General features: G+C 45.8%; 2 protein-coding genes across 4 annotated transcripts; one reads left to right on the top strand and one right to left on the bottom strand.

Annotated features, from left to right (window-relative positions):
- Positions 1 to 3,283: 3,283 nt before the first annotated feature.
- si:dkey-225f5.4 lies at positions 3,284 to 8,257 on the bottom strand. 2 transcript variants are annotated; one of them, XM_040124076.1, is made up of 9 exons: positions 8,144 to 8,257; positions 7,769 to 7,865; positions 7,008 to 7,131; positions 6,307 to 6,464; positions 5,588 to 5,730; positions 5,332 to 5,509; positions 4,904 to 5,043; positions 3,970 to 4,132; positions 3,285 to 3,588 (listed from the first exon to the last, which is right to left on the bottom strand). In XM_040124076.1, the coding sequence occupies exons 1-9, from the start codon at positions 8,158 to 8,160 to the stop codon at positions 3,523 to 3,525; spliced, it is 1,086 nt and encodes a 361-aa protein (XP_039980010.1). In that variant the 5' UTR covers positions 8,161 to 8,257; the 3' UTR covers positions 3,285 to 3,522. The 2 variants fall into 2 exon arrangements, with proteins under 2 accessions (XP_039980011.1, XP_039980010.1); XM_040124077.1 differs by lacking the exon at positions 8,144 to 8,257 and having other exon boundaries at positions 3,284 to 3,588; positions 7,008 to 7,126; positions 7,769 to 8,136.
- Positions 7,560 to 23,933, top strand: wipf2b (WAS/WASL interacting protein family, member 2b). Of its 2 annotated transcripts, none has more exons than XM_040124058.1 (8): positions 7,560 to 8,393; positions 11,205 to 11,302; positions 12,077 to 12,209; positions 15,816 to 15,926; positions 16,529 to 17,200; positions 18,106 to 18,336; positions 19,154 to 19,255; positions 20,140 to 23,933. In XM_040124058.1, exons 1-8 carry the CDS (start codon positions 8,387 to 8,389, stop codon positions 20,178 to 20,180), a joined length of 1,395 nt encoding a protein of 464 aa, XP_039979992.1. In that variant the 5' UTR covers positions 7,560 to 8,386; the 3' UTR covers positions 20,181 to 23,933. The 2 variants fall into 2 exon arrangements, with proteins under 2 accessions (XP_039979992.1, XP_039979993.1); XM_040124059.1 differs by lacking the exon at positions 7,560 to 8,393 and adding an exon at positions 9,410 to 9,840.
- Positions 23,934 to 25,853: the final 1,920 nt, after the last annotated feature.

The raw sequence follows: 25,853 nt of genomic DNA on the forward strand, positions 1-25,853 counted from the left end.
GATATACAAAGATATTCTACATCTATATTTTTTGTTAATATGAATATATGCCTGTGCAAATATTATGACTATAAAAGTGTGTGGGGCTCAAACTGTGTGTACGACAGGTTTGAAACACTGTGGAGTATAAAACGCATCTAAAGGAAAAGAGATGTTCTGGTGTATGTATTTTAATGTGTGTTTTATGTTGTAAAGACATTATATATATAAAACTATACGCTCATAAGGATCCTGCCGGCCTCATCTTTGGTTCTTTTGTCTCTGAAGAGTTTGAGCTCTAGTACAGAGATGCTTGTTTGAAAATCACAGAGCTCCTCTAAAGGGCCACAGAGGGACACAGACCGTCTCTTTCAACCGGGGGGGTCCACGGATGGTCATTGTTATTTCAGTCAATTTTGGAGTGAAAACTCAAAACATCACCCACTTCCAGCTTTTCCACTGCGAAGATTTAGTGTTTCTCTGTTTGTTATAAACTGAATCTCATTGTGATCTTACACAGTTTTAGATGAAAAATCGGTGAAGAAGAAAATAAAGTCAGGGGCCCTTTACTTCCGTGTGTCCAGGGACCCACTGTTTCATAATAAAATGTCTCGACGGAATGAAATTAAAAAGAAAAAATAATTTCAATGGAACAGTAACTACACAGAAAATAATAAACAGCTAAATGAATAAAAAAGGTTGTATATTACCTAAACCGCATTCGTCTACATCTACAGCTACACACAACCAACGTAATACTCAGACTATACTTCTTTAAACAACGTAAAGGAATTAAATAACAGCATAAAAACAATCAGGTCGGATCCAACAGATAACAAATGCTTTAACCCGAACCAGATCCCATTCTCTTTTTCACGGATTTTTCAAACCTCAGTCTAAAATGATCCGGACACACACAGACATTCGGAAACATGGAAGCAGATCAGTGCATAAATACACAATAATCATTAATGGTCTGTGGGAGAACTTCAGCGGGCACAGAGACACCGTCAGGGGTGGAGGCAGAGGAAAGTCAGTCACACGGACCAGAAGTAGGTCAAACTCAAGCCTCATAACCAACTTTCCACTCTGCTCCCTGATTGGTCAGCCGCTGCTAAACCTCAACATCCCCACCGGCCAATCGCGAGGCAGCAGGTGGAGTCTTGCGCGGTGTCCCAGTTTCAGAGGACAGATGCACAGATTCTCACATTGTTTCCAGCAAGTGCGTTTATTTCTTATGTAACAGCTTTAAGCACAGTTTACTGTGCTGGTTGTTGCTCGGTTCGGATGCCGAGTAAAACTGGGACGGCATCGATCTTGTGTCTCCACAGCTGCTTGTTTGAGTTTAAGCACAACAGCTGCTTCAACTTTATTCAATCAGGTGTTTTTTGTTGAGACTAAGGACCCGTCCCGGCGCCCACGCACGCAGTATTCGCAGCAGTCGGGTGCCCACTTCTGTGATGTGTTTCCCGGTAGCTGCAGAGTGGAGGTTTCGGCAGAGCTCGCCGGACTCTCGTGGGACGTCTGGTGCAAACACGTCAGGGTTTCTGCGGCGCTCAGCTGATTAAACGAAAGACTTTAATACCGCAGGTAATTCACCTGAACCGCGTCTCCACGGTCGAGGAAGGAAACACAGTCAACAGACTATAAGACACTGCCTGTTGGCTTGGTTGACATTTACATCACATTTTTGGCAGCACCTCCCATTAGCGTGACCTGGACCCACGTATGGATCACTGAGCGGGCCCGCAGAGCACAGGCCCCGGGGCCCGAGGGGTCAGAGAGCCACAAAACGACAACAGACCAGATGATTTGTAGTCGTTTTGTGTCTCTCCCAGTCCGGGGCAGTCTTGGTCCCACGTAGGAGGGCAGGGGGCCTTTTGCTTGTCTGTGCCCGCGCGTCCGTTCTCTCATAATCCGTCCAGGCCTGGACTCAGGTGAGATGCGATGCAGAGTCGATGGATGAATTAACCAACGAAAACAGAAATAACCCGTGCGTTCTGAGAGGATGATTCCTAACAACTGTTTAACTGACGTCCCTGTCGACAGCAGGTTCGGGACCTTCGTGATGAAAGTCAAGACTGAATCCATCCTGACACGTGGCTCCACGAAGCTCAGATGTTTTTCAGGACACGGTTACAAAACAAACATTAAGGAGCTGAAGGAATAAATATTAGTTACTAATTGAGAAAGCAAATAAGTCAAGTTATCCACCAGCAGTTATGGCAGGAGCCGAGCTCCGCTCTTTCGTGTCGCGTTTCCTCCCAAACACCACGACGACGTTTGTCAATGCGTGAAACGGCAACGCTCAGAATCAGCTCTGTGGGCTGTAGCATGACGACGTGGAATCAAGTCAGGCTCTTCTCCCCCATTTCCCCCCCGGACATCCGTTGAGTGTCCCAGTGCTCCACCAGTAGGAGCCCAGTACTTAGTCCCTCGTTCCCCACGGTCCTGTTCTCTTCCCCTGAACCTACGTTCGAGTACCAGCAGGAACCGGTCAGTGTTTTATTGGGACCTGATTCATGCAACAAAATCAAACTGGAATCACAGGCTGGATTATTAAGTGTTTCCATTATTTCTATATAGTTTTTAATTTAACTCCTTCTACTGCTCAGAGCCAGAGGTCAGGAAACTTAAAGTAGCAGTTTTATTGAAACGAACGACTGTCCGTCTTCTGGATTCGTTGATTTGTCTATAAAATGACAGGAAACAGTGAACGCAGCCTGTCCTGATTCCCAGAGTCCGCTTCAAAACTCAAAGAGACTCAGGTTACATAGAGAAAACTGACACGAGCAGAAACACGTTTCACTGTACATCCTGTGGTATGAATGTGAGCAATACAGATCCTTGAGTCCTTGAGTCCTTGAATCCTACCCTGGACCTCCAGGACGGTGAAGACCGTCAGCGTGTGTGTCCGTTTGGTTTCAGACACATGACGCCTCTCGGTTTCCTGACATGTTATCTCATCACGTCTACATGTGTGTTATGTCACACTGTGCAGTAGAAGTGCAGAGTGCACCCTGGGAGGCCCTCAGGGGGAGGCGGCAGGCCGAAAGACCGCAAACACCGCCCCCTGGTGGACACACTGCAGCGTTGCAGGGACAGCATTACAAAATAAAAGCCCCACCTCAACTCAAAGACGTTCAGGAGCTTTTTGTTTGTGCCAGTTTACATACGAGAGCAGCTTTTCTACTTTTGTTTAATTAAAAAAATAAAAAAATCGTCACTCCTCACAGGATTTCACAGATCTAAGACTAATTTCACAGTAAGAGAGATTTCCTGGTTGTTCTGGGTGTAAAAGGTTTATTTACACTTTGATGTTTTGTACAATGAAATAAAACAGAAACACAAACAGCGACAAGCAGACCGGTGGACACGGCTTTAGTATAAGAACAGGATCAATCTTTCCTCTGTGTCCAACAAACGCAGAGGGGACAAATACAGGTCAGACACTGACACCCAGTGGACATTAGAGGGATAAAAGGTAAACGTGTGGAGGGACAGAAAGAAGAGGAGAAGACAAAGGGATGAACGAAGCGTCCGTCAGATGAGTGGACTGCTGCAGAGAAAAACCAACCAGTCCGTCAGGCTGAGATCGGTTTTATGAGGCTGAAAGACAGAGACAGATTAGTCCACTTTTATCAACCGGTGACCTCTGTTTTGTATTTCTGTCTTGTAGAGCATCAGAGCCACAGAGGGCACAAAACCATCGGAGATTTCCAGAATAAAAGGTGTGATATTTTCGGAAACAGTCAGAATTCTGCGAGAGTGAACTTTCTTTTAACTTAATTAGAGCGGGAAGTTGTATCCTATCGGTTGTAACGTATGAACACAGACGGTGTTTCCTCGCCGAGCTGCCGTGGACGAAGACGTCCTGCTGATCACATGCGGCCAACAGTAACTGTCCACGTGAGCGACGGGACAAAGATCCTCAACTGACCTGTGTCTCTCAAGCACTTTAGAACGAGGTTTTTGTTTGTGTGGCGTTACCTTCAGTCCAGATGTGTCCAGAGGCTGTCCATCTCTGCGTACCGACAGCAGTCGGGCTCGTCCGCTGCTCGGGTACCCCTCCTCCACCTCCAGGTGACACACCAGCAGTGCCGACTTCAGGTAGACCAGCAGACGCCGAGCGGGACGCCAGTCGATGGCGAAACTGGAAACACAAAGACACGGGAGACGGATATTAAAGGTCCGGAACAGAGACGTGTCCGGGAAGTCTTGGGCCTAGCTTAGCGCGAAGACGCAGACACCTTTCAACAGCTCCGAGTCGCTCAGCACCTCGGAATCTGCATCTCAGATTGACCTGTTTTAAAGTGGCCCTATGTCCGTTTCCTCTGCCCGCGATCGTGGTTTCTCGCTGGGAGCAGGCGGTGGTGACGGTCGCTCACCGAGAGCTTCGGCCATCGTCGCGTTTACAAGACAAGAGGTTAGAGGTCGTCCAGTGACGAGACGGGCCGGGGCGGGGCTCGCTGGTTAGCATGCTAACTGCGGCAGAAGAGAAGTGGAGGTTTCTGGTAAAACGGTGTCCTAGTGATGACGACAAACCCTCAGAGTTCAAGCAAACAAGCGGGTTTCCCAAAATACCGTACTGTTCCTTTAAACATGGAGAAACCGCTCTATTTGTAAGGGGATTCTCAAATGATTCTTTGTATAACTACTACATCTACGACGGCCGTTATAATAGTAGAGAGTATTAATAAATGTGTCGGTTTTTAAAGGGACTCTTGAACGATACATTATAAGTACATGAGTCGGTTTTTCCCCATTAACAGCAGCTGGTTCAGATAACATGAAGTCAGTCTCAGCAGTGTCAGCTCCTCATGACGGGTGATTATTGGTTATTGATCTGACAGCTTTCAGTCCGAGGGTAGAAGAAGCAGTCGGCAGGTTTTTGTCTTTAAACAAACGGGGCGCGGAGGCTCACCTGGACCTCAGGGCCTGGATCTCAGACAGAAGCTCAGCCTGACCCAGGTAACACTGCATCACCTCCAGCAGGGCGGCGCTCAGCTCTGACCGTCTGCCCGACAGACAGTCCTCCGCCAGACCGGCTGTCCCCTCATTCACCTGCGCAGAGACACGGCGACTTTAAATAAGACAGACTAACGAAGGAGGCAAGGAGGTAAGGAGAGCGGAGACAAGGCAAGAGGAGGCAGGGAGACAAGGAGACATTTATCCTGGTAACAGAGTAAAATCAGACGATAAAATCCAAATGTCTCCATGTGAACTGAAAATACAAAACATCAGGTTATCCAATCAGCGGTTAGACCAGGTGAGAGCCAGGCGTTTCCCATCATGCCCTGCAGCACCTGGCTCTAATCGGGATCAGGTGATCAGATCTCCAATGAGCCTTACCTGAAGTCTGAAGCGCTCGTCGGAGCTCCAGGTGACCGACAGCTTCAGCGGCTCCAGCTCATTGGACGACAGGTCAGAGGAGGGTCGTGGCCTGAGCGCCACACACACCTCCAACTGGTTGAAGGACAGCAGGTTGATCTGCACGACTTCCTGTACGGCAGAGACGTACACCTGCAGCCTGACAGGTGAACGGGAAGCTGAGTTAGTGACCAATCAGATAACCTGAAAAAGGGTCACGTGACCTGACGACACTCACTCCTCTCTGAGTCTCTGCCAGCTGATCAGCTGACCGAGCACCGCCTCTGACTCCGCCCTCAGCTGGGTCAGCTGACGATCGCATGCCTGCAATGCATTCTGGGCCTTCAGCAGAGACTCCTCCAGCTGTTCATGCTGCTGCTTCTGAAGACGAGGAGAGGAGACGAGGAGAGGGGACAAGGAGAGGAGACGAGGAGGAGGTTTTGTTCATCGGTTTGGTGGACGGCTTTAAATACTACGATACCCAAGAGCCTCGACTACTGTTTCCATGGAGAAGAAGCCAGTCAGTGCCTCACGTCGCGGAATTGTTAAGCTCTGTGGTTGGATGTTTGTCAGTGAAATGCACCTTGGGAGTTGAAGTCAAGCTCTCCCCTCAGTTTTTATGTCCACAGCTTCTTGTAGCTTTGACCTTTATCAAAGATTCAGGTATTTTCTGACAGTTGTCGACGTTTTGTTCTCATGACGGAGGAAGGAGAGTTTCATGTTGAGCTGGGACTCACTAACTCACCACCGCAGGAACCAGGAGAGTCTGACAGAACAGCTCACACCTCTATAGCAACCACTTAGTAACACCATGGTAACCAAGTTCATGACCCTAGCAACCATTTTTTAATGCTATAATAACCGTTGGGTATCGCCCCAGCAGCCACTTAGCAACCACTCCAACCTGCTTCTACTTCATCTGACTGTGTGTGCGTGTGTGTGTGTGCGCGTTGACACCTTGCTGTGCAGCTGTTGGACCAGCTGTGTGAGAGTGTGTCGTCTGTTGTGGATCTGTTGGACTCTGTCCTGCAGAGATCTGAGCAGAGTCTCTGTCTCCTCCACCCCCGACCTGCTCTCCACCTTCAGAGCCTTCCACCTGCCCCGAGCCCCGCCCTCTGACAAACGAGAACACACACACACGCACACGCACACGCACACACAGACACACGCACACACACGTACATCCATGTAGAAATCATTCTCCTCTGATAATCCTCTGCAGCCAGAGGAGGTGCTGTGCAGCCATAGTTTTATTATGGGGATAAATAAAGAAAATATAATGAAAATAAATATGAGCTGAGACAGTGTGAACAGACACTCTGTACAAAACATTTAGTCCTTGCGTCCCTGTGCGCTTTAGGCTCATTCTGCAGTCTGTTGTGTTTTACACTAAATGTCTTACAGTCTGACTTTAATTCGACAAAACTCTTAATGAATTAAAATAAAATAGATTCATCATTACTCCACCAGAATTTAAGAGAGTAAAATGTGGTGAAATGTGTATAGAGTTTGGTCGGTAGCGAGTCCGGACTTTCTCAGGTGGGTCGTGCCCTCGGTATTTCTGCAGCACTGTGTATGAACAGAATGTACTCTGTGTATTATACGTAGTTTTGTGTTCTGTGTGTATTGTGTTTACTGTGTAGGCACTGCGTGTGTACCGGGTTGGGGGGGGCAGGGCAGTGTCACCAGTTGCTGGGCAGACCCCAGACCCTCCAGTAGAGACATCATGGAGTCCAGGACGAACAGCTGACGCCACAAAACCTTCTGAACTCGACGACTGTCCTACACACACACACACACAAACACACACACACACACACACACAGAGATTACTTTTATACACTCAATTTTCTTTCAGATCAAATCAAATCACTGTTTCTGCTCTTATGTCTAAAAGTTTAGCCTAAAAAACAATATGACAAGCAGTGACGCCTCTAATATCTGTAACCTCATTGGCTGACTGGAAGAAAAGTCCCCCCCCCACCAACCCTGTAGAATCTGTACCAGACCGTAATCGGTCTGATGTGGGGAAAAAACACAGTAAAATAGCTATTTTTGCGTTTCCACAGGTTGAATAAAGGTTTTACGAAAATAAAATTGTGTTTTAAAAGAGTCTTTAGTGGGTCTGGGATAATCTAGACCAGATTTCACCAGTCTAGGTATACTGGGTTTTTCATCTAGGCCGGGTCCAATGTGGTCTAGATGTGGAAAAAGGCAGTGAAATCTCCCTTTGTCGCTTTCGTGAATAAAACAAACGTAAAAGTGGTTTCACACAGTGTTGAGGGTTTAACTACGACGCCCTGCCACAGCAGGTCGCTCGGGGCTGTGAGTCAAGCTTCCCCTCGCTCATCAGAGGCGGACTCCAGTGGTGAGGGAATGGGGAAGAAAGTACTGAGTCCTGACTCCTGCAGACACAGACCGTGAGGTAGAGGACCATCCGGGCTCCTTCAGCGGAGTCCGGCTGCTCCGAGTCGCCGCAGGGGTCCAGCAGAGACGGATCGCAACGCTGCAACACACTGCGTACAAGCAGAAACACAGACACGCCACAGCGCGGTTCACTTCACATTCACAGTCCGTCAACCAACACCCGAGACGAGCGACGACAACCGTTAGCTCGGTCAGTTAGCTTCGGCTAGCTCACGAGTACCGCTCGCGTTTTCACACACTGCAGTTTATCGTTTGGAGCAGAAAAGTCCAGCCTGGACGTTCAGAAACCCTCGAACCCCTTCTCGGAACCGAGCAGACGCTAACCGAGCGGCTTTAACGTTAGACGTTGTAGTTTTTAGAGACTTACGCTCGGACTTCGGCCATTTCTGCTTTCAAATCTCCGCCACGATCATCCGATTGGACGCTTCGCGATGACGTCGTAGCCCGTTCAGCCAATCGTGGATCTCCTTTTTGTTTTTATCGGAAATGCCGCAGAAGAACATTAAAGAAATGAAGAGCACGAGAGAAACGTGGGCACAAAATGAAGTTAAACGTTGAAATAAGAAAGAAACGACGCTGAAAGTCTCCGTGTTTAAAAGCTGCTTCATTCATGGACGGTGAGACCGTCGCGGTGTAACGTTACATTATGTTCAAAACTGCGATCAAAAAATCAGGGAGTTGCGTTTGTGGAAGAGACGTTTTGCCTTAATAGCGGTCAAATTCCTGGTGGAAAGAGAAAAACATACAGTCACGTACAGTTGGTGGACATCAAGTTGATATCGTGGAAGAAAGCTGAGGTGTTTTGCTAAATATTTAGATTTTTAAGGTCTTCTTCTTTTCAAAATCTGACTGAATGTGCAGAATAAGAGCTAAACTTCTGATCACGCCAGTACTACCTCTGATCTGCTGAAGGAAAACCAGGATCAAAATTCTCAATCGACCTTATGAGATTAAAACTTTCTGGTAGAGAACACACTTATATGAACGTTTTTATAATTCATAAAAAATCCAATATGATACATGAGAGACAGAAACAATATTATCTTGAAAAAGTTCTCATTTATGATTTTTCCTCTTGGATCAGGAGCCAGAAACCGGAGTCACATTCCTCATATGTGAACACATGCTTGGCCAATAAAGCTGATTCTCATTTTCATTCTCCACCGCATTTATCCGACCGCTTCAGTTAAGTTACTAGTTGCTTTATACATCAAGATTTTACATTTAAAACATATTATGAGCTCATGCATAACAACGCGTGGTTACGGATTTTACCAGTGGTGACAAGGCTGTTTGGTTTGGACCACGAACAGTTTTAAGTCTCACCAAACAGACGTTTCACTTCTCGTGTGGTTTCATTTAAATAACAGTTCAAGGCCCAAAGAGATAAAATGATCAGATATTTCACAAATAACAGCAAAGATCAGTGAAAAGTCCAAAAACTGAATCCAGATCAGTGAAGCGGAACCTCGTCTCCCATGAATCATCTGACGCCCCCTCAGGTTCACCTGGTGACCCTCTGGAGGGGCCCGACCCCCGGGTTGGGAACCAGTGGACTAAACTCTCTCCCTGTCTATGAGGTAGTTAAAAGCAGCTCCACCTGGAGCAGCTCCGACAGTAATACTCGTGTACTTTTACTTCAGTGGGATTTTAAATGCAGGACTTTTACTCTTGATGGAGCATTTTTACCTCGTTTTATTAACATTTTACTTTTATGTACAAGCGAGCAACAATGCAGCAGCTGCAGTAGATACAGCAGATGAAGACGCAGCAGCTGGATTAGATGCACCGGATGCACCGGATGCATCGGATGCATTAGATGCATTAGATGCAGCTGCAGCTGCAGCGGCGCATTTCCTCCCGCTCAGGTCACGTGCTCCCGTGTTGACTGAAGAGAAATAAAAATCTCTGCAGCAGAGACGCTAACGGCTAACGGCTAACGGCAGAGGTGAGCTGAGCTGAGCGTGCTCGCAGGAGACCCGCAGTTTCACAGCTTCAAGTTCAACACCGACACAGACACATCACAGCATGAGTTAGCCCGCGGAGAGCCGGTGACGTTCACAGGTAGGATTTATTTCACCTGTCGGCCCGGACGTGTCGGTGAAGCTGCACAGACCCAGCGTTAGTGGTAGCGAACGGCTAGCATGCTGGGCTAGCTGGTCACCCCAATCCGCGTTTTAATATCTAACAGTTTAACCGCCGTGTGACGCCGACCGGCAGGTTTGTGTCTGAGTCTGTCCGGGCAGATGTTGGTCGTTGAACCAAACAGCTGGACAGGAGCTCAGCACGGAGGCTAAAGCGTTAGCAGAGCCAGGCCGGTGCAGATGCTGTTCCGTGCTAATTCAGCTAGCTGGGCGAAGCTGAGAAGCAGCAGTGAAATCGCTCTTTTTCCACCTTTCACAGAGACAATACATGTTTCAGAAATCTGAATGTGGGTGTCAAACCGTCTTTAGAGTCCATTTGTCAATCAGGTCCAGGTCTGACACATCTAAGCTTTGTGGTTTTTGAACAGGACCTGGTCTGATGTGGTCTGGATGGAAAAAGAACAGTGAAATCAGTTTTCATAAATAGAATAAAGGTTTTTTTTTTTATTTTTTATTTTATTTTTTATTTTATTTACAAATCTACAGAGTTTAGAGTCTCCACGTGAATCTAGTCCAGATTAGACAAGTCTACATATTCCGGGTTTTGTTCTAGACCTGGTCCGATGTGGTCTGCATTGAGGACAACAGAAATTTTTGTTTTGTTTTGAGGAAGATGAATGTCTTTTCAGTTTCCCCTCATGTTTTCTGAGAATGAATCGATCTTACACCCTAAAATCTGCTTGGATCCGTTTTCAGCTAAATAGCCTTTTAATAAAGCTGCTGCTGAACATTATTTTCATTAAGTCATTTAGTCTATTAAATGTCATTAAATGTTGGAAAAGGCCCAACACGGTTTCCTAAAGCCCAAAGTGGCGTGTTGAAACAACACTCTCACATTTGAGAATCTAAAGCCAGAGAATTTTGATTGTGTTGACCACAAAATGACCACAAACTATTAATCGATTATCAAAATAGTTGCCAATCGCTCGATTAATTGTTTGAGCTCTACTTTTTCACAAATTTCCACTTTGTAAAGTTGTAAATAAGTTGAATTTTGATGATAAATAGCGCAGGCAGCCTGCATCTGCCACATCATTTTCCCCAGATGTTTATCTCCAGGGGGTTTGCGAACCTCTGCGCGCTCGCTTTCTCGTTGTTTCGTTGATGTGGGTCTGCGTGTGCCGGATGTGGAGACGGCAGCTGTTTGCCGACATGTTAAACCCAGATGCTTTATAAGCTGATGAAATGCCCGACGTTGTGTTGACAGTCTGTCGTCGAGGCGATTTGGCTCCAAGTGGCCGAAAGGTCTCGTTCATGATGACAGTCTGGTTTACTGTGTTTCAGGGTTGCCAGGTGAGTGTTGTATCAGCAGCAAGATGCCCATCCCTCCCCCGCCTCCTCCTCCACCGGGGGGACCCCCGCCTCCCCCCACCTTCAGCCAGGTGAGGAGCCACACACACATATATATGTATAATCATTTTCTCTATCCTGCTGCTCTCCCCTCTTCTTCATTGTTCTTCTTCATCATTATCATCATCATAGCCTTCATTAGCAGCTGCAGCAGTTTTCAACTGATCTCTATTTTTATTTTTCTACAAGGAACTGAAAAACCTGTCACACCTGAGTGTGTGACAGGCGTGTTGAAGGAAAACAGTTATTTTTCTTCAGACAACAATTGTACGTGTACATGAGTCACTTCTTTTTGTCTTCGTGACCAGAAATGACAATAATGCGAACAACGTTAAAATAATTTGACAGCAGAAATGAATGTGCGGTGAGCTTCATGAGCAGCAGTGAGTCCGGTTCAGACTGTTTTTGCCCTGGGTTTCACCTCTCAGGCTTTCTGGTGAAGGTTGTGTGGGCTGTACGCAGCCTGGAAAGAATTCCTGCAGATGCTACTCGGGGCACGTTCAAGTTCTTCCAGTGTGTTTTTCAGTGGGACGCGCAACGTGTTTTTTCAATTTATACAGTTAACGCTAGACTTGAACATAAAGATAAAGCAGTACAGTACAGTGTTCTTTGTAGTAAACAGGCAAGTTTCAGCGTAAGCTGTCAGAAAGTATCAGGTCTCTATTTGTGTTATGTGTTTAATGCAGTGAGACTGTATGAAAAGCCTGTACACACTGCAGCAATCAACGCCCTGCCATCTGTCCTGTGAGAACACACCAGTTTGGATTGAATGTGTAGTGCATTAATGGTGTAACCCCCCCCCCCAGGCCAACACTACCCCTCCGAAGCTGAGCAGAGAGGAGGCCAAAGGTCGCGGCGCTCTGCTGTCGGACATCTGTAACGGCACCAAGCTGAGGAAGGTGTCGGTGGTGAACGACCGCAGCGCTCCGCTGCTCGACAGTAAGACTCAAACACCAAAGAGCCAAACACCTCCCACAGAGCACCCATACATTCGCTTATACCAATACCTACACCAGCAACAGAGCCAGCCTAAACAGCAGGGGGCGCCGTCTGAGGAGCAGAAGAAGACGGCCGGAGAAAAGAGCTCTGCTCTGTCCCTAGAGAGTAAGACAACAACCCTTCTCTGGTATTAGAGGCTGACTGCAGGAGGCTGAGGGGCAGGGGTAACACAGCCGCCATGTTTCCTGTCCGCAGGGAAGCGTTTAATAAGAGGGAATACACACATCTCTAAATTACACGTTCAAATCAGACCTGATACGAGCCAACCTGGACTGAGTAAAACTCTGACGTCCACACTGACTATTACATTATTCCCAGTTTTCCAAAAACATACACAGACTAATTATCAGACCAATCCAAAACCTCGCAGATAACCGCAACACCACGTGTCAGTGTTTGTTGAATGACAGTTTGATGCAGTGATGTGGAAGCAGGAATCATCTTCATCGTCAGACTGAGACACACAAACATTTAGTGGAGACAGCTGCTTAGAATGATGTTTCTAACTTTCAGTCATGTATTAATCGGCGCTGACTGGATAAAACTCGGAGGCAGATGAGATTATTGAGGCTGCTTGTGGTTTAAGCTGCGGAGCAGACTGAGCAGCGTTCGAACATTCCCAGAGCCAGGTAGATGGAGAGTAACCCAGAGCTACCTATTTTGACTGTGTTGTCTATATGTCGCAGTTCGTCGTCAGAGAAACCAGATGCAAACGTATCTGAATTTATCGTGTCATAATTCTGTTAGTGTCAAGTTGGAGACGTCCTCTAGCAGCTGTCAGAAATTCATGATCCTTCCGACTCTGAATTACAACAGGGACGTCGGTGTGAATGTTTTTCTGTTTTTTGTTTTTTTCCTCTCAGCTGCTCTTAAAGATCACATATCGCTGAAATAGATTTCAATTTTGTGTTTTTTCTAAACTCCGAAGTGTAAAGTAATACTTCCTACTGCCATCGTTTACGCTTAGTGGACTTTAAAGATTTAAATGAGACTTTTCAACCATGCAGAGGAGGCGCAGAACCCTGGGGTTTAAATTTATTCCTATAACCGGTCGCAGTCACTGCCGGCCACGTCAGCAGCCGCCAGTGTCTGTGCTGCTCTTTCCCTTAACATGCAAATGAACTTCTCAGTGCAGGAATACGGTAAAGAATCTGCTTAATTTTTGATCCAGGACCCCTTTTATCCTGCACCCTGGATGTAAGGGCGATAACATCGGCCCAACGCTTTGGTCCAGAGCCAGCTCCCGCACCAGCTATCGCTCAGATTTAATGAAATCTGGTTTAGAGCCATGATCTTTTTCTCTAGCGCCACCCTCGGGACAAACCTCAAACAGTTTTAGCTAAGCGTGATCCAGCGCGTTCATCTTGTTGAATCTCAGGTTTCTCAGTTTAACGCTCTCACGAAGCTGTTATTTAATTTACCATCCACACAACACGTGCCTGTGCAGCGCTGAGCTAAATCTGATCTGGAATCTGATCACTGCGTGACGACAGGATGACATATCACACATTCGTTATCACATTTATCTGCCACCGTTTGCATCTTTTGAATAGAACAAATATCAGGACAGACACTGACTTCACACTGTTTGATCATGTTTGTTTTTGTTCCACTTTTTACTGTCCCTCCATGTTGGTATTATTTGTGTTTTACTTTGACACTAATGATTTATCTTTATATTTCTGCTTTAACTTCTTTTTCCTTTTTTGCTGATCTCTTATGAGTTTGGAGTAACTGTGGTTTAGACATTCAGACGTCTGGATTCAAATATTGTGATTTTAGACTCTAGTGCAGATTAAAATCAGTGCATCAAACTGTTGTGTGTAGATTTGAGGGACAGGTGAAGGAGCGGCTGGTTAGAACAGATCCTGCAGCTTCCTGCAGAGCTGCTGCTGAACTGATGCTGCTGCTGCTGCTGCTGCTGCTGCTGCTGCTGCGTCAGTTACGGGCAGAACAAACGTATGCTGTCCAGTTTAATGTTACAGAGTTTCATTCCAAACTCATCTGTCTTGTTGAAAAGGGTTTGTCTGCTGCAGCTCCTCAAATACTGAGGATTTAATATTTGAACAACAGAACCAGAACAACATCAGCTGAGCTACTCTGCCGTTCCACTGATGTGGAAATGGACATTATACTGAATTTACCATGTGAGACTTTGTACAGGTGAATCCAACCCTCTCGGACTCTTTACTCAGACACCTCTGATTAGAGCTGCAGCTATTAGTCGATCAGTTAGTTGTTTAAGTCATATTTCCAGCTTCACAAATAATTCATAAAATAATTTCAGCTTTTCTTTGTGTTTTATCACAGTAAACTGAATCTCTGGGCTTTGGACCGTTTATCGAATAAAACAAGACATTTGAAGATGTCAGCTTGGACTGATCTTTAGTTGCAGCTCTAGTTTAATATCCTTCTTGTAGGATGACAACACAGTGTATACGTTGTTAGTATTTGTGTTTGGATTGTCATCTACTAATGATTTTAAAGGACCAGTTCCCTAAATGTTGAACTGACCTCCTCTGATAAAAGCTGAGCCCAGGATCAGTGCTGATGTTCAGCAGTTGGTAACTGAGTGGGCGCTCCACAGTGGCGTCTCAGAGCTGAACGTGCTCGTTAGCCGGTTTAGAAACGCCTGTACGCCTGGCCGTGCTCAGCTGCCTGCCGATCAGATTTCAGAGCTCACTGATGCTGGCTTCCTGTTTACCTGGGGAGGAGTAACACCCGGTCGGGTGGCAGACATCTCTCGTCATTACACAGACAGTATGAAAATGTGTAGCGGCTGCACAGCACTGGAAAAATTTTACCCCTCAACCTTTTTCTCCTTGAAGGATAGTTGTGGTTTATTTGAACTCTGGTCTTATTGTGGTCGAGCTGAACATGACATCCATCAGTAATAACAACACTGTGTGAGATCTGGGAACACGATTAATCGGTCAGCAGCACTGTATCCCTCTGACACGAGGGAACAGGCTGCAGGAGGAGACAGATGTGAAGGTTACTCATTTGGGCTTTGGTAAGCACAGTAAGTCAGAACAGGTCTGAACTCGGTCAAAGTCCCTCCGCTGTTCTCTTCTCTTCTTGATAAGTTTGACCAAAATAAGACTCGGGTTGGAATAAACCAGACCTGACGGACAGAAACCCTTCAAGGTTTATTACCAGAGATAAAATGCCGATTCCGTTCATGGATTTCTGAGCGACGACTGAGTGACTGTGCAGCCCTGATCACCTGTGATATCGTTAATTGTGATTAAATGTGTTTTCGACTGTTTGTTTGTCGCTCACGTTGTGCTGTCGATGATCGTCGGAGCCGCTTGGGAGCGTAAACACTTCGTTTAACTTTAACATCTCACTTCGCTTCATCTCACCGCATCTCACCTCATTAAACGGCGTCTGACGTGGTCACCTGGTCTCACCCGCATCCCGCCTCGCCCTCGCACGTTCATTCATCCAGTCGGTGATGTCATCGTAGTGTCAGTGTAGTGTAGTGGCGTCGCGCCCTCGGCGGGCGGAGCCCTCGCTCACCTGTCCAATGGTTGTGGTTCCCAGAGCCTAAAGGAGGCGGAGCCAGTGGGAGCGGCGCGGCAAGCCCATCGGGTTCTGCTCCACCAATCGGAGGCCTGTTCACGGGCGGAGTTCCCAAGCTGAGGCCAGTCGGAGGTGAGGAGCTCTATATGTATTAGATATATTTAAGCTAGTTTTTGTTCATTTTGCATATTGTTCTTATATGTAATTTATACTTTTATAAGAATTTTTAGTTTTTAATCTTTAACGTTTTCTTTTTTATACACAGTTTGTTTTGTATTTGTACTTCAGATGTATTTATTTATATTTATTAATATGTGTAGCTGTTAGTTTCATTTTTAAGAATCTTTTGAATGATTTGACTTATTTATTTTTATTTTTTAGTTTATTTTCAACTATTTTAAATCTCTATTTTATTGATTTATTTACGTTTATTTTTTAATCAGTTGTACATTTATCTTAATTTATATTTTTTGTGTTTGTACTTTTTGGATTGTTTTGTTAGTTTTATACATTTTAAAATCACAAGTATTTTTTTAATTACTACTCCTCATATTGTATATTTTATTGCTCCCTAGTATCTTTGTAATTACTCCTGTTAGTTATATGTTTTGGTGTTTTCGTTATCGTTTAGGTGTTTCTGTTTTAGTATTTATCAGAATCTACTTTTTCTTTTTCTTATTGACTCCACCATGTTTTGTGATTATCATTTTGCATTTCTTTATTGTTTATTCCAGACGGCTCCTCTGGTCGTTCTCCCTCCGCCCGAGCCGCGGCACCCCGTCCCCCCAGTCATCGCCACGACGGCTCCGAGAGCCCCTCCCCTCAAGCGTCGTCGCCATTGGAGACGTGTCGCTCCCAGCGTCCTTCACTCCCCAACCTGTCCTCCTCTCCCTCCCCCTCCTCCCCCTCCTCTGCCGCCTCCTCCCCCTCCGCTGGCATGAAGCACTCCTCCTCCGCCCCGCCTCCCCCTCCTCCCCTCTGTCGCCGTGGTAACGCCCCCTCCCCTCCATCCTCCTCCACCTCTTACAACAGAGAGAAGCCCCTCCCCCCAACCCCGAACAACACCCCGCCCCTCCCCTCCAAACCTCCCCCATCTCCTAGCAACAGCAGACGCCCTCCCACCTCAGGAGGTAACCCTGCCTCTTCCACCGCCTCCTCCTCTCTGGCCCCCCCCCCTCCTCCTTACCGCATTACCAACGGTCCGACAGGTGGCGGCGGGGAGTCGGCGCCCGAGCTGCCGCAGCGTCACAACTCCCTCAGCAACAAGCGGACCGCCCCCTCGCCTGGAGGCCACACCCCCACCAGAGGCCCCGCCCCACCTCCTCCCCCCGCCTCTCCCACCCCCTCCCAGCAGGGCGCCAACAGGCCGCCGCCTCCCGTCAGAGAGCCGCCAGGTAGAGGAGCAGGTGAGGGTTCGACACGTTGAAGACACGTTAACAGCTGCTTTAACACTTTTCAGTTGACGTGAAAAATGATGATGTCGCAGTCATTTCATCAGTCTGTGTGATTAACTGGAGCATTATGGGAAATGTAGGATCCCATGTTTCTGGACTAAAAGTCAGCAGATCTCCACCGATCTGTTCCTAACGTGACTCTCACAAGAGAAACTGCTTTTCTGAGTGCACCTTTAACATTAAATCACCTTTGTGTTTTTCATCTCTGTATTACTTAACGCATTTTTATATTTATATTTGTATTTTATACCTTTGATGTTACTGGGGTCGTGGATCAGGAGGTACAGCAGGTTGGGGTTGGCGGTTTGATCCCTGGTCCCCCCAGAACCTGTATCAAAATCAAATGTGTGGACGGTGATCCAATGTGGCGCCCCCTAATGGGAGCAGCGGAAAGACCACACAATCTCTCACACACACACACACACACACACGCTTTTAATGTTACTGGTTATATTATTTAGTTTTCATTATTCCACTATTAATTTCCTTGTGTTTTTGATATTACTTTTTTCTTTTTCCTATTTTAATTTTATTTTTTTACTATTTCGAAAAATTATTTATAATATTTATACTTTTTTCATTCTTCATTTTTTCAACAATCATTTCATTTTCTAAATTCTTAGTTATTTTCATTTTTGTTTTATAATATTTTATTGTATTTAATTTTTTTAGATCTACCTATTTTATTCCTAGTTTATTTTTTTTTACTTAAACTAATAAAAAAATTAATTATTCAGATTTTTATTTAATGATAAATTGTTGATTAGTATTTTTTGTTGAAAATGTAATTTTACCTTGCAATCCATCAGCTGTATGGATCGGCTGTATTGATCGGCTGTATTGATCTCTCTCCTCAGCTCCTCCTGTTCCGGTGCAGTCATCGTCCTCGAGGGCGGGCGGCAGAGAAGCCCCACCTCCTCCTCCTTACAGGACACATGGTAGCCCCTCCCTCTCCTCTGACCCCCCCACCAGAGGGAAACCTCCTCCCCCGCCCACCCGCACCCCTGCTGCTCCTCCCCCGCCTCCCCCTCCTCTCCGCAACGGACACTCCTCCTCCTCCTCCTCCTCCATCCCTCGCTCCTTCGTCGGTGAGTCGGTCTGTCCCTCCATCCAACACCAGAACATAACACGCCAGCAGCTTCCTTTATCGATTCCTCTCCCCATTAGTTTCTCAGTTAATCGATTAGTTTTTAGCTTCGTCACTTATCGATTCCACTCGGGCTCGATCGATTATCCTCGGTACCTCAGATGTTCAGATCTGAACTAATTTCTTTAAGACACTAGTTTTTTTGTCTTGATTTAACTTTTGAAATCTGAATTGAACTTATCGACTTAGAGCGATACTTTAATTTTAAGCCCAAAACTGTATAAAATCACAATAAAATCGTAAAAATGGGTTATTTTCATCTTCAGACCACATAAATTCAGACCGATGGTTTTCAAAATAAAACATTTCAGTGCTTTGAATTCTGTGCTATTTACATTTCAACAATAAGTACTGAGTGTATTAAATGTCACTATTAGACATTCGGCTGCTTTTAAGGTTTAAATCTTTATTACCATCATTTGTTTCCGTACGTGTGAGAGATTATAATGCGGGTAATTCAGCTTCTCCTCAGCGTTTGTTATTCAGCCTTTATTGCCTGCTGTTATTTGAGTAACGAATTTACGGTAATTATTCAGGGTTCACGGTTAGTTAATAACCAACCTTCCTCTCCCTCAACCGTCTGTTTTCTCCTCCTCTTTTCCATCATTTGTCCCCGACATCGAACGCCTCAGAGTTCGTATGAACACGACCGAACTCTATCGCTTCCATGTCAATAAACAGAAGGCGGTTGAACGAACTGTAAAATAAAAGACTGAAGAAGACAAAGAAATGATGTGTTGTCTCTTCTCCTGCTGCAGATGACTTTGAGTCCAAGTATTCGTTTCATCCTCTGGACGATTTCCCTCCTCCAGACGAGTACAGACACTTCACCAAGATCTACCCCAGCAAGGCCAACAGAGGTACACACACTCAAACCTCAGTGTCTTAAACCAACAGCGGTTTTCCAGTCAAGGAAATGTTCTGAAAACACGACAAAATGTGCAACAGAAGTAGAAGCAGGTTTCTTTTGTTGTCACTCAGTTTATAGTGAAAAACCAGGATTCAGCAGGTAGAATCAACAAACGCACCTGGTTATAAAATCCCCTACATCCTTTCTTGATTTCATTTGTTGGCCAAAAATGTCTTGTCCTTGAGTCTCGCTGAAGATATTTCCAGGTAGGAAATGTCCAGAAAATACTGAGGCCGTTCTCCCCTGTGGTGTAGCTGCAGGTGCCGCGAAGCCGGGTCTCGCTCACGGCGAACGTGAGACCGTAAACCGAGCCAGAGTCCAGCCGAGGCGGCTTTCACATCAGGGTACACCGGACCCCGAAGTCCAGTTTGTTTGATTACTGTGTACCACTTGGAAAGGTGGTCTTGAGTACGGTTCATGTGTATTGGGTACGCTTCGCATCAGGTGTGAACCCAAACACGGAAGCGGTCTGCTAATGTGAACGCGAGTGCGCCCTTCTTCTTCTTTGTGTTCATTGGTCAATCGCAAGCCAACTAGGTGCGCACCGCCACCTACTGTACGAAGCAGTCGTACCTAATGTGAAAAGGACCCGAGTCTGAAGCGACATTTCCAGCCACTGACGGAATAAGATGTTGACGAGGTCAGTGGAGAGGCGATGTCATAAGAAAGTTCTCTGTGAGAAACGGTGTGACGGTGTTGATTCTGAGATGTCCTGAAAAGGCCACCGTACAGACCATACACACTTCAGATGACCTTTATTTTGGAGCCACACTCAGGACAAACTTTAAGTTCAGACCTTTAATGAGACGTTTATTTTTTGTTTCTTTGTTTCAGTGATGAGAGGAGCTCCTCCGCTGCCTCCTGTCGGGAGGTGAACCACGAAAACTACGTCACAGCTGGACCACGCACGCACACAGATCAACACAACATGCATCCTCCATCCTGTTTGAAGACATCTGCAGCGTCCAGCTTCATCACCCTCGACTCCGCCATCACCGCCTCATCTACGCTTACAGCCGATTGGCCGACGGCCGGTCCGACAGAGAGACAAACCGACCGATCCCGTGTCTGCAGGAGATGTGAACGAGGAGGAAACGGGATTTTAAATCTGACGTGAAACGAGGAGACGTGGAAGTTCAAATCCTGACAGGGGAGCTGCCGGCTCAGCTGCTGCTTCTCTGGACCGCGTGACCCTGCAGTTTTTAGTTTTTAGTTTTGCACCTGCACTTTTTTTTGTTTGCAAGACCAAGAAGCAGCTCATCATCTGTCTGAACGTCTGAGGAGGTTAATGCAGAGTCTCACACACGAAGGGGGACGGTTTGTGGCGCTAAGAGATGCTGCGGGGACCTTTGGTGGTACGATCCTTTTGGATTTTGTGGATTCGGGCTCCGGGTGGAGGTGTTCTTACCGAAGGATTGGCCGTGTGACGGACGGACGTCAGTGAAAATGAGTGTCCCGATGTCCGTCACATACGTGATTTAATTAAACTGAACCGTAACAAACGGGAAACGAGGCAGTGTGTCGTGGAGTAGGTCTGGATCGTGAACATCACTAGACATTTTGGGAAGTTGTCCCGCTGCTAGATGAGAAGATTGATGTCACTCTCATGTCTTGTTGCCGGGCAGAAGTGGTAGGTGGATGAATCAGCCGGTGTCTACATGCACTTAAAAAATCGGGTTACTCAGAGAAAGCAGAGCCTGGAATATGGAGCAGGATTCGTGGTTCTGGTAGTAACCTCAGGTTTATGTTTGACATGACAGATGTAAAAGTGTGTAAAAGCTCCGCCTACTGAAGGGGGCCTCCCCAGTCCTAGAAGAGCCCTCGGAGTCTCTCTGAGGACGAAACCCCTTTTGCTTTGCCTGATGATTCGATTTGAGATGAGCGACCCTCGTTACTGCAGAGGACCAGCTCCTTCCCGTGTAGGAGCTGGTCCCCTCCTCTCTTCTTCATCTCGTTTTTTTCCTGTCATTGTGATTTCGTCTACCGGTCTCATCCTACAACAGATCGGACACCTGCCTGTGAGAAGTGGAAGTCGGTCCACTTACTGCTTTGAATCTTGTTTTTATGGTTTTTATTCGACACCATCGAGGCTGCAGCTGAAACAACGAGGCTGAAACTGTCTCACGCATCCGAGCAACCCCTTAATTGAACGGAACACACACATGAAACGACAGTCAGGTCTCGGCGTTTGCTGATGATGGCGGTGATATTAGGAGCCTGTTCACAAATGTTCCGGTTTGCTCTTCGCCTGCTGCCAGTAGACGTGTCCGCGTCGCCTCGGGAAGACCTGGCTCGACCCCCCCCCCCGGCTCAGCGCGATTGCGGTTGTCAGGTTTGGTGAAGCCAGATTACGAAACGCGTCCTGGGTCGGTTGAACCGGCTTCGTGGTTCAGGCCTCTGGTTACGCCGGTAATCAGTCGACGAGTTTACCTGTAGCGAAGTAACTGTAACTGTTGAACTTCCATGACTCTCGATACCAAATGTGATAACACAGCAAGAGGTAGAGAACAGCCCCACACACACACACACACACACACACGCTTCCATGTAGTCAGTGTGTAAGCAGTAGATCACATGACTAACACGGCGACGCAGTTCAGACGTCGGGATCTGAACCGTTTGACGGCGTCTTGTCAGCAGAAAGTCAACTGCTGAGCTGCGATCAGGTCCGCACGCCTGTCTCTGAGCGCGAGGTCTGTCCTCCTGTCCTTTGAAAAGGTCTGGGACACTTCGCATCCTGGCTTCGGCTCGTCCCCGTTGATCGGCTCTTCCCGACAAGCGGCGAGCGAGCGAACTCTAGCGGACGGATCGAGGGACGAGAGGTTTGTTCGCGCCGCCGTGATTTCTGCCCCTGAAAACGAGCGGGTTTCGATCATTTCCTCGGCTCGAAGGTTTATTTTTTCTGATTTGTACAGGTTGTGTTTTATGTAGACTCATTGTGAGCGATGTTGGTGTTGACCGAAACAATCTGGCGACACCCGACTTAACCTCTGACGCTGTGCGGTGGAAACACGCCGCCAGCACATCTTAAGCCCCTCCTTTATGCTAAGCTAGGCTAGGCTAAGCTAAGCTAGCCACATCCTGACTCCAGCTCTGTACCGAGCTCTAAGACATGAGACCGATCCATCTGAATATCTAGCACGAGAACAACATTCCAAAATGTTGAACTATTCCTTTAATGTTCATAATTCAGAGGTCCTGATAAACCATGAAGACAAACTCACACTGACCTCAGCAACCTGGCCTTCAGCAGGCTGGATCTGGATCTGGAGCTGGATCTGGAGCTGGATCTGGAGCTGGATCTGGACCTGGATCTGGAGCTGGAGCTGGAGCTGGACCTGGACTTGGACCTGGACTTGGACCTGGATCGGACGGGTCCAGATTAACAGTAAACTGAGTTGAAATCGGTTCTTTTGACGTCCTCCTTCGCTGTGAAACTGCGAACCAACGGGAAGGATTTACACTCAGACCAGATGAAAACACCTGTAAACGCATCAACTCCCCTGCGTCGTCATCATCTGACGCACCTGTCACGGTGATGTCAGCGACGCGACCGGCTTTATTTTGCCGGGACGCGACCTGATTCGACCTCCAGCACGGACAGAGATCAGTTTCTTACGAGGTCGAGTCTCTAAGTGCCAAGACGGACCGAAGTGAGCCAGGGAAACTCGCCTGGACTCACCTGGACTCCTTCCCTCCTTCTGTAACTAAACACTAACCTTGTTGCACGTTGTCTTTCTCTGAGTTTTCGCAGCATGGCGGCGACGCTTCGCCTTCCTACAAGCAGTGTTAAACAGTTACAAAAGACTCGCAGCAAACCGATGAGTTGGCTCCAGCAGGTTCGGTTCGACCCGACAGAGCGATGGGACGACGAGGTTTACCGACGAGGTCGTTATAATCCGGTGAAATATGTCGCTCAGTTATGACGAGGAAAAAAGGATTCATATAATGAGTCGGAATAATCAGAATTTTACAGATAAAGTTTCCGAATTTCGAGAGCAAATTGTAATTTTAAGGGAAAAAGTTGTAATATTTAGAGAATAAAGTCATTAGAGCTGCAACTAACGATTATTTTCAATATCAGCTCATCTGCTGATTATCTTCTTTCTAAAACTTCAGAAAACTGTTAAAAATACCGATGAGAATTTCCAAAAGTCCAACATTACGTGTTCAGAGATCTTAGAAGAAGAAAAGCAGAAAGTTTTCACATCCAAGAAGCTGGAACCTTCAACTACTTGGAATCTTTGCTTGAAAATCGACTTAAAGGATTCGTTCATTATCACAATAGGTGCTGATTCATTTTCTTTGAGTCGTTCAGCGTCGCAGCTCTCAAATTCACGCTTCCAGTAAAAGGTCATTTTTTGGGCAAAAAGTCAAATTATGAGAGTAAATGTAGAGAGAACAAGATGCAACGAGGAAAAGTCACAGTATTAGAAGTATAGCTGTAATGTTAAGGGATGTCATTTTAGAAGAAAATGTGATAATAAGATAAAGTTTGTGTTACTAAAGAAAAGCTGCAGTGTCATAAAAAATGAATTGTGCCATAAATTGTATAAAGGTCACTATTATGAAAATGTAAAAATGAGAATGTTATAAAAATAAAGTCGTAATGTTACGAGTAAAACTCAGTATCACAACAAAAGCAATTTTACAGGTAAAAAGTTAAAAATACAACAAGAATAAAGGAGTAATTTCAACAAAAGGTCAGAAATGAATGAAGAAAGTCATAATTCTCATGAGTGTAAACTTAATATCACAAGTTAAAAAGATGTAATATGATGAGTAAATTTTACATTATGAGAATAGTCATCATTTTACAGGTAGAAATAATACTAGAAGAATAAAGTCACAACTTGGAGAAAATATTACAAGGTTCAATTCTATAAATAAAAAGTCGTAATGTGACGATAAAGTTTTAATGTTACTTGGATAAAAAGTCACAATATTAAAAGAGAAAATGGAAAAAAAAATTGTAATATGTTGAGAATAAAATCAAAATGTTCCTGAAGTGATAAAGAAACTAAAATCAGCTGCTGACTTTCTTCTAGAAAATCACTTTATTCTCATAATGTTGTGGCTTTTCTCAGGCAGCATTTGCTTTTGTCTCAGATTATTAAAACGTTCTTCCCCGGGCTCCGGTCGGCAGGTGGCTTTCTCACCGGTTCTCACGGCGCCACGTTTGCACGTTTTTATTTTCTGACACTCTCTGTGAATCGATGATTTTCATTTTAAATCACGTGACCGAGCACTTTTCTGTTTTTGAAAAGAAAAAGATTTCTGAGGTGATTTTCCTCACTCGGCCTCGTCGGTGTTATTCAGTGATTGTTCCACCTTTCGCCACTGTGGAGCTGGTCGTCTTCATAAAGTCTGCTGCAGAAATATCAGTTGCAGCTTTAGCCGCGTACCCGCTCTCGCCTCCGTTCGCCTCCGCTCTTTTTTCACCAACGTACATTTGCTGCAGCCAGTCAAACCACCGGGAAAGACAGAGTCATGGATCTGTGTTAGTTTATTGTCGGTTCTGTTTGTTTTTACAATAAATTTTCCTGGAACAAAATAGAGACGCGACCGATCCTGAAAACCTCAAAAGCCAGAAAAATATACGAAAAACAGTGAGAATGTTCAAATACAGGAATAAAGATTCTGATCGCGTCAGTTTTACCTGTAAAGTTATGGCTTCATTCTCATCCTAATGTGACTTTTACTCAGTAAAAGTTAGAACGTTTTCTCCAAACTCTGTTGCTATATATTCCATCTGACACCAGGACATGTGAGTATGATGAAAAAGACATTTTAAATAAATAACCTTAAATAAATGACCTTCAGTCAACCACACCACAGGTGCAGATGTGCAGTTGATGCATTTTTATTGCCCCCACCCACGACTGCTCCGTTTGCCTTCCAAACTGTTTGTTGTAAATCTCCTTCATCAGTTAGAAAATGGAAAAAACTTCTAAAGAAGCAGAAAACTGTGAAGAGCCGGGACTCGTCTGCTGGAGGACAGACGGTCTGTAGTCATGAAAACTATGGTGGTGATAGTGTCAAACTGGCCTGTAGCTTTCCATTTAAACTGGGCCTGATGGTTTGTTTCGCTCCCAGTTTAACAGCATGCTCGCTCTCAGTGGTCTCTCTTTATTTCAACTGCAGCTGTCTGAACCCTGAAATAAACTCCATCGTTGACTGGTTCTGTTTTCGCTCATCAGTTTCTCTAAGTCAAACTAAACCCGCACAGATGAAAAGATCAACACGTTTGGTTCCTTCTCCTGTAACCACGTCGCAAAGAAGTCGGAACCTTCGGGCTTCCATTCCTCATTTTCAGAATTTCCATGATCACTGCACGTTTTTTCCAGAACGCTCTCATTTCCAGTGCTGAAGTCTGGGATCAAACCAGTTTGTGAGAGTGTAAGAGAGACGAGTCTTCACCAGGTGAACGAATTTCGATCCTTTGTGTTTCGTAACTTTCATAATCTCCTTCATCCTGTGTGTAACGTAAGTCAAAACCTTGTTCTTTTTCTAAAGATCGGAGGGAGAGTCATGTAAATGTTGATCAA

This window comes from Xiphias gladius, chromosome 3, assembly GCF_016859285.1.
Source record: "Xiphias gladius isolate SHS-SW01 ecotype Sanya breed wild chromosome 3, ASM1685928v1, whole genome shotgun sequence".
NCBI lineage: Eukaryota > Metazoa > Chordata > Actinopteri > Istiophoriformes > Xiphiidae > Xiphias > Xiphias gladius.

Bases quoted from the DNA above. Each gene is read 5' to 3' on its own strand.
- wipf2b (XM_040124058.1), top strand. The intron at 12,210-15,815 runs GTAAGACTCAAA...TGTGGTTCCCAG, and splicing joins CAGCGCTCCGCTGCTCGACA to AGCCTAAAGGAGGCGGAGCC. The intron at 17,201-18,105 runs GTGAGGGTTCGA...CTCTCTCCTCAG, and splicing joins GCCGCCAGGTAGAGGAGCAG to CTCCTCCTGTTCCGGTGCAG.
- si:dkey-225f5.4 (XM_040124076.1), bottom strand. The intron at 5,731-6,306 runs GTGTCAACGCGC...CCTCGTCTTCAG, and splicing joins TCCAACAGCTGCACAGCAAG to AAGCAGCAGCATGAACAGCT. The intron at 5,510-5,587 runs GTGAGTGTCGTC...TTCACCTGTCAG, and splicing joins TGGCAGAGACTCAGAGAGGA to GCTGCAGGTGTACGTCTCTG.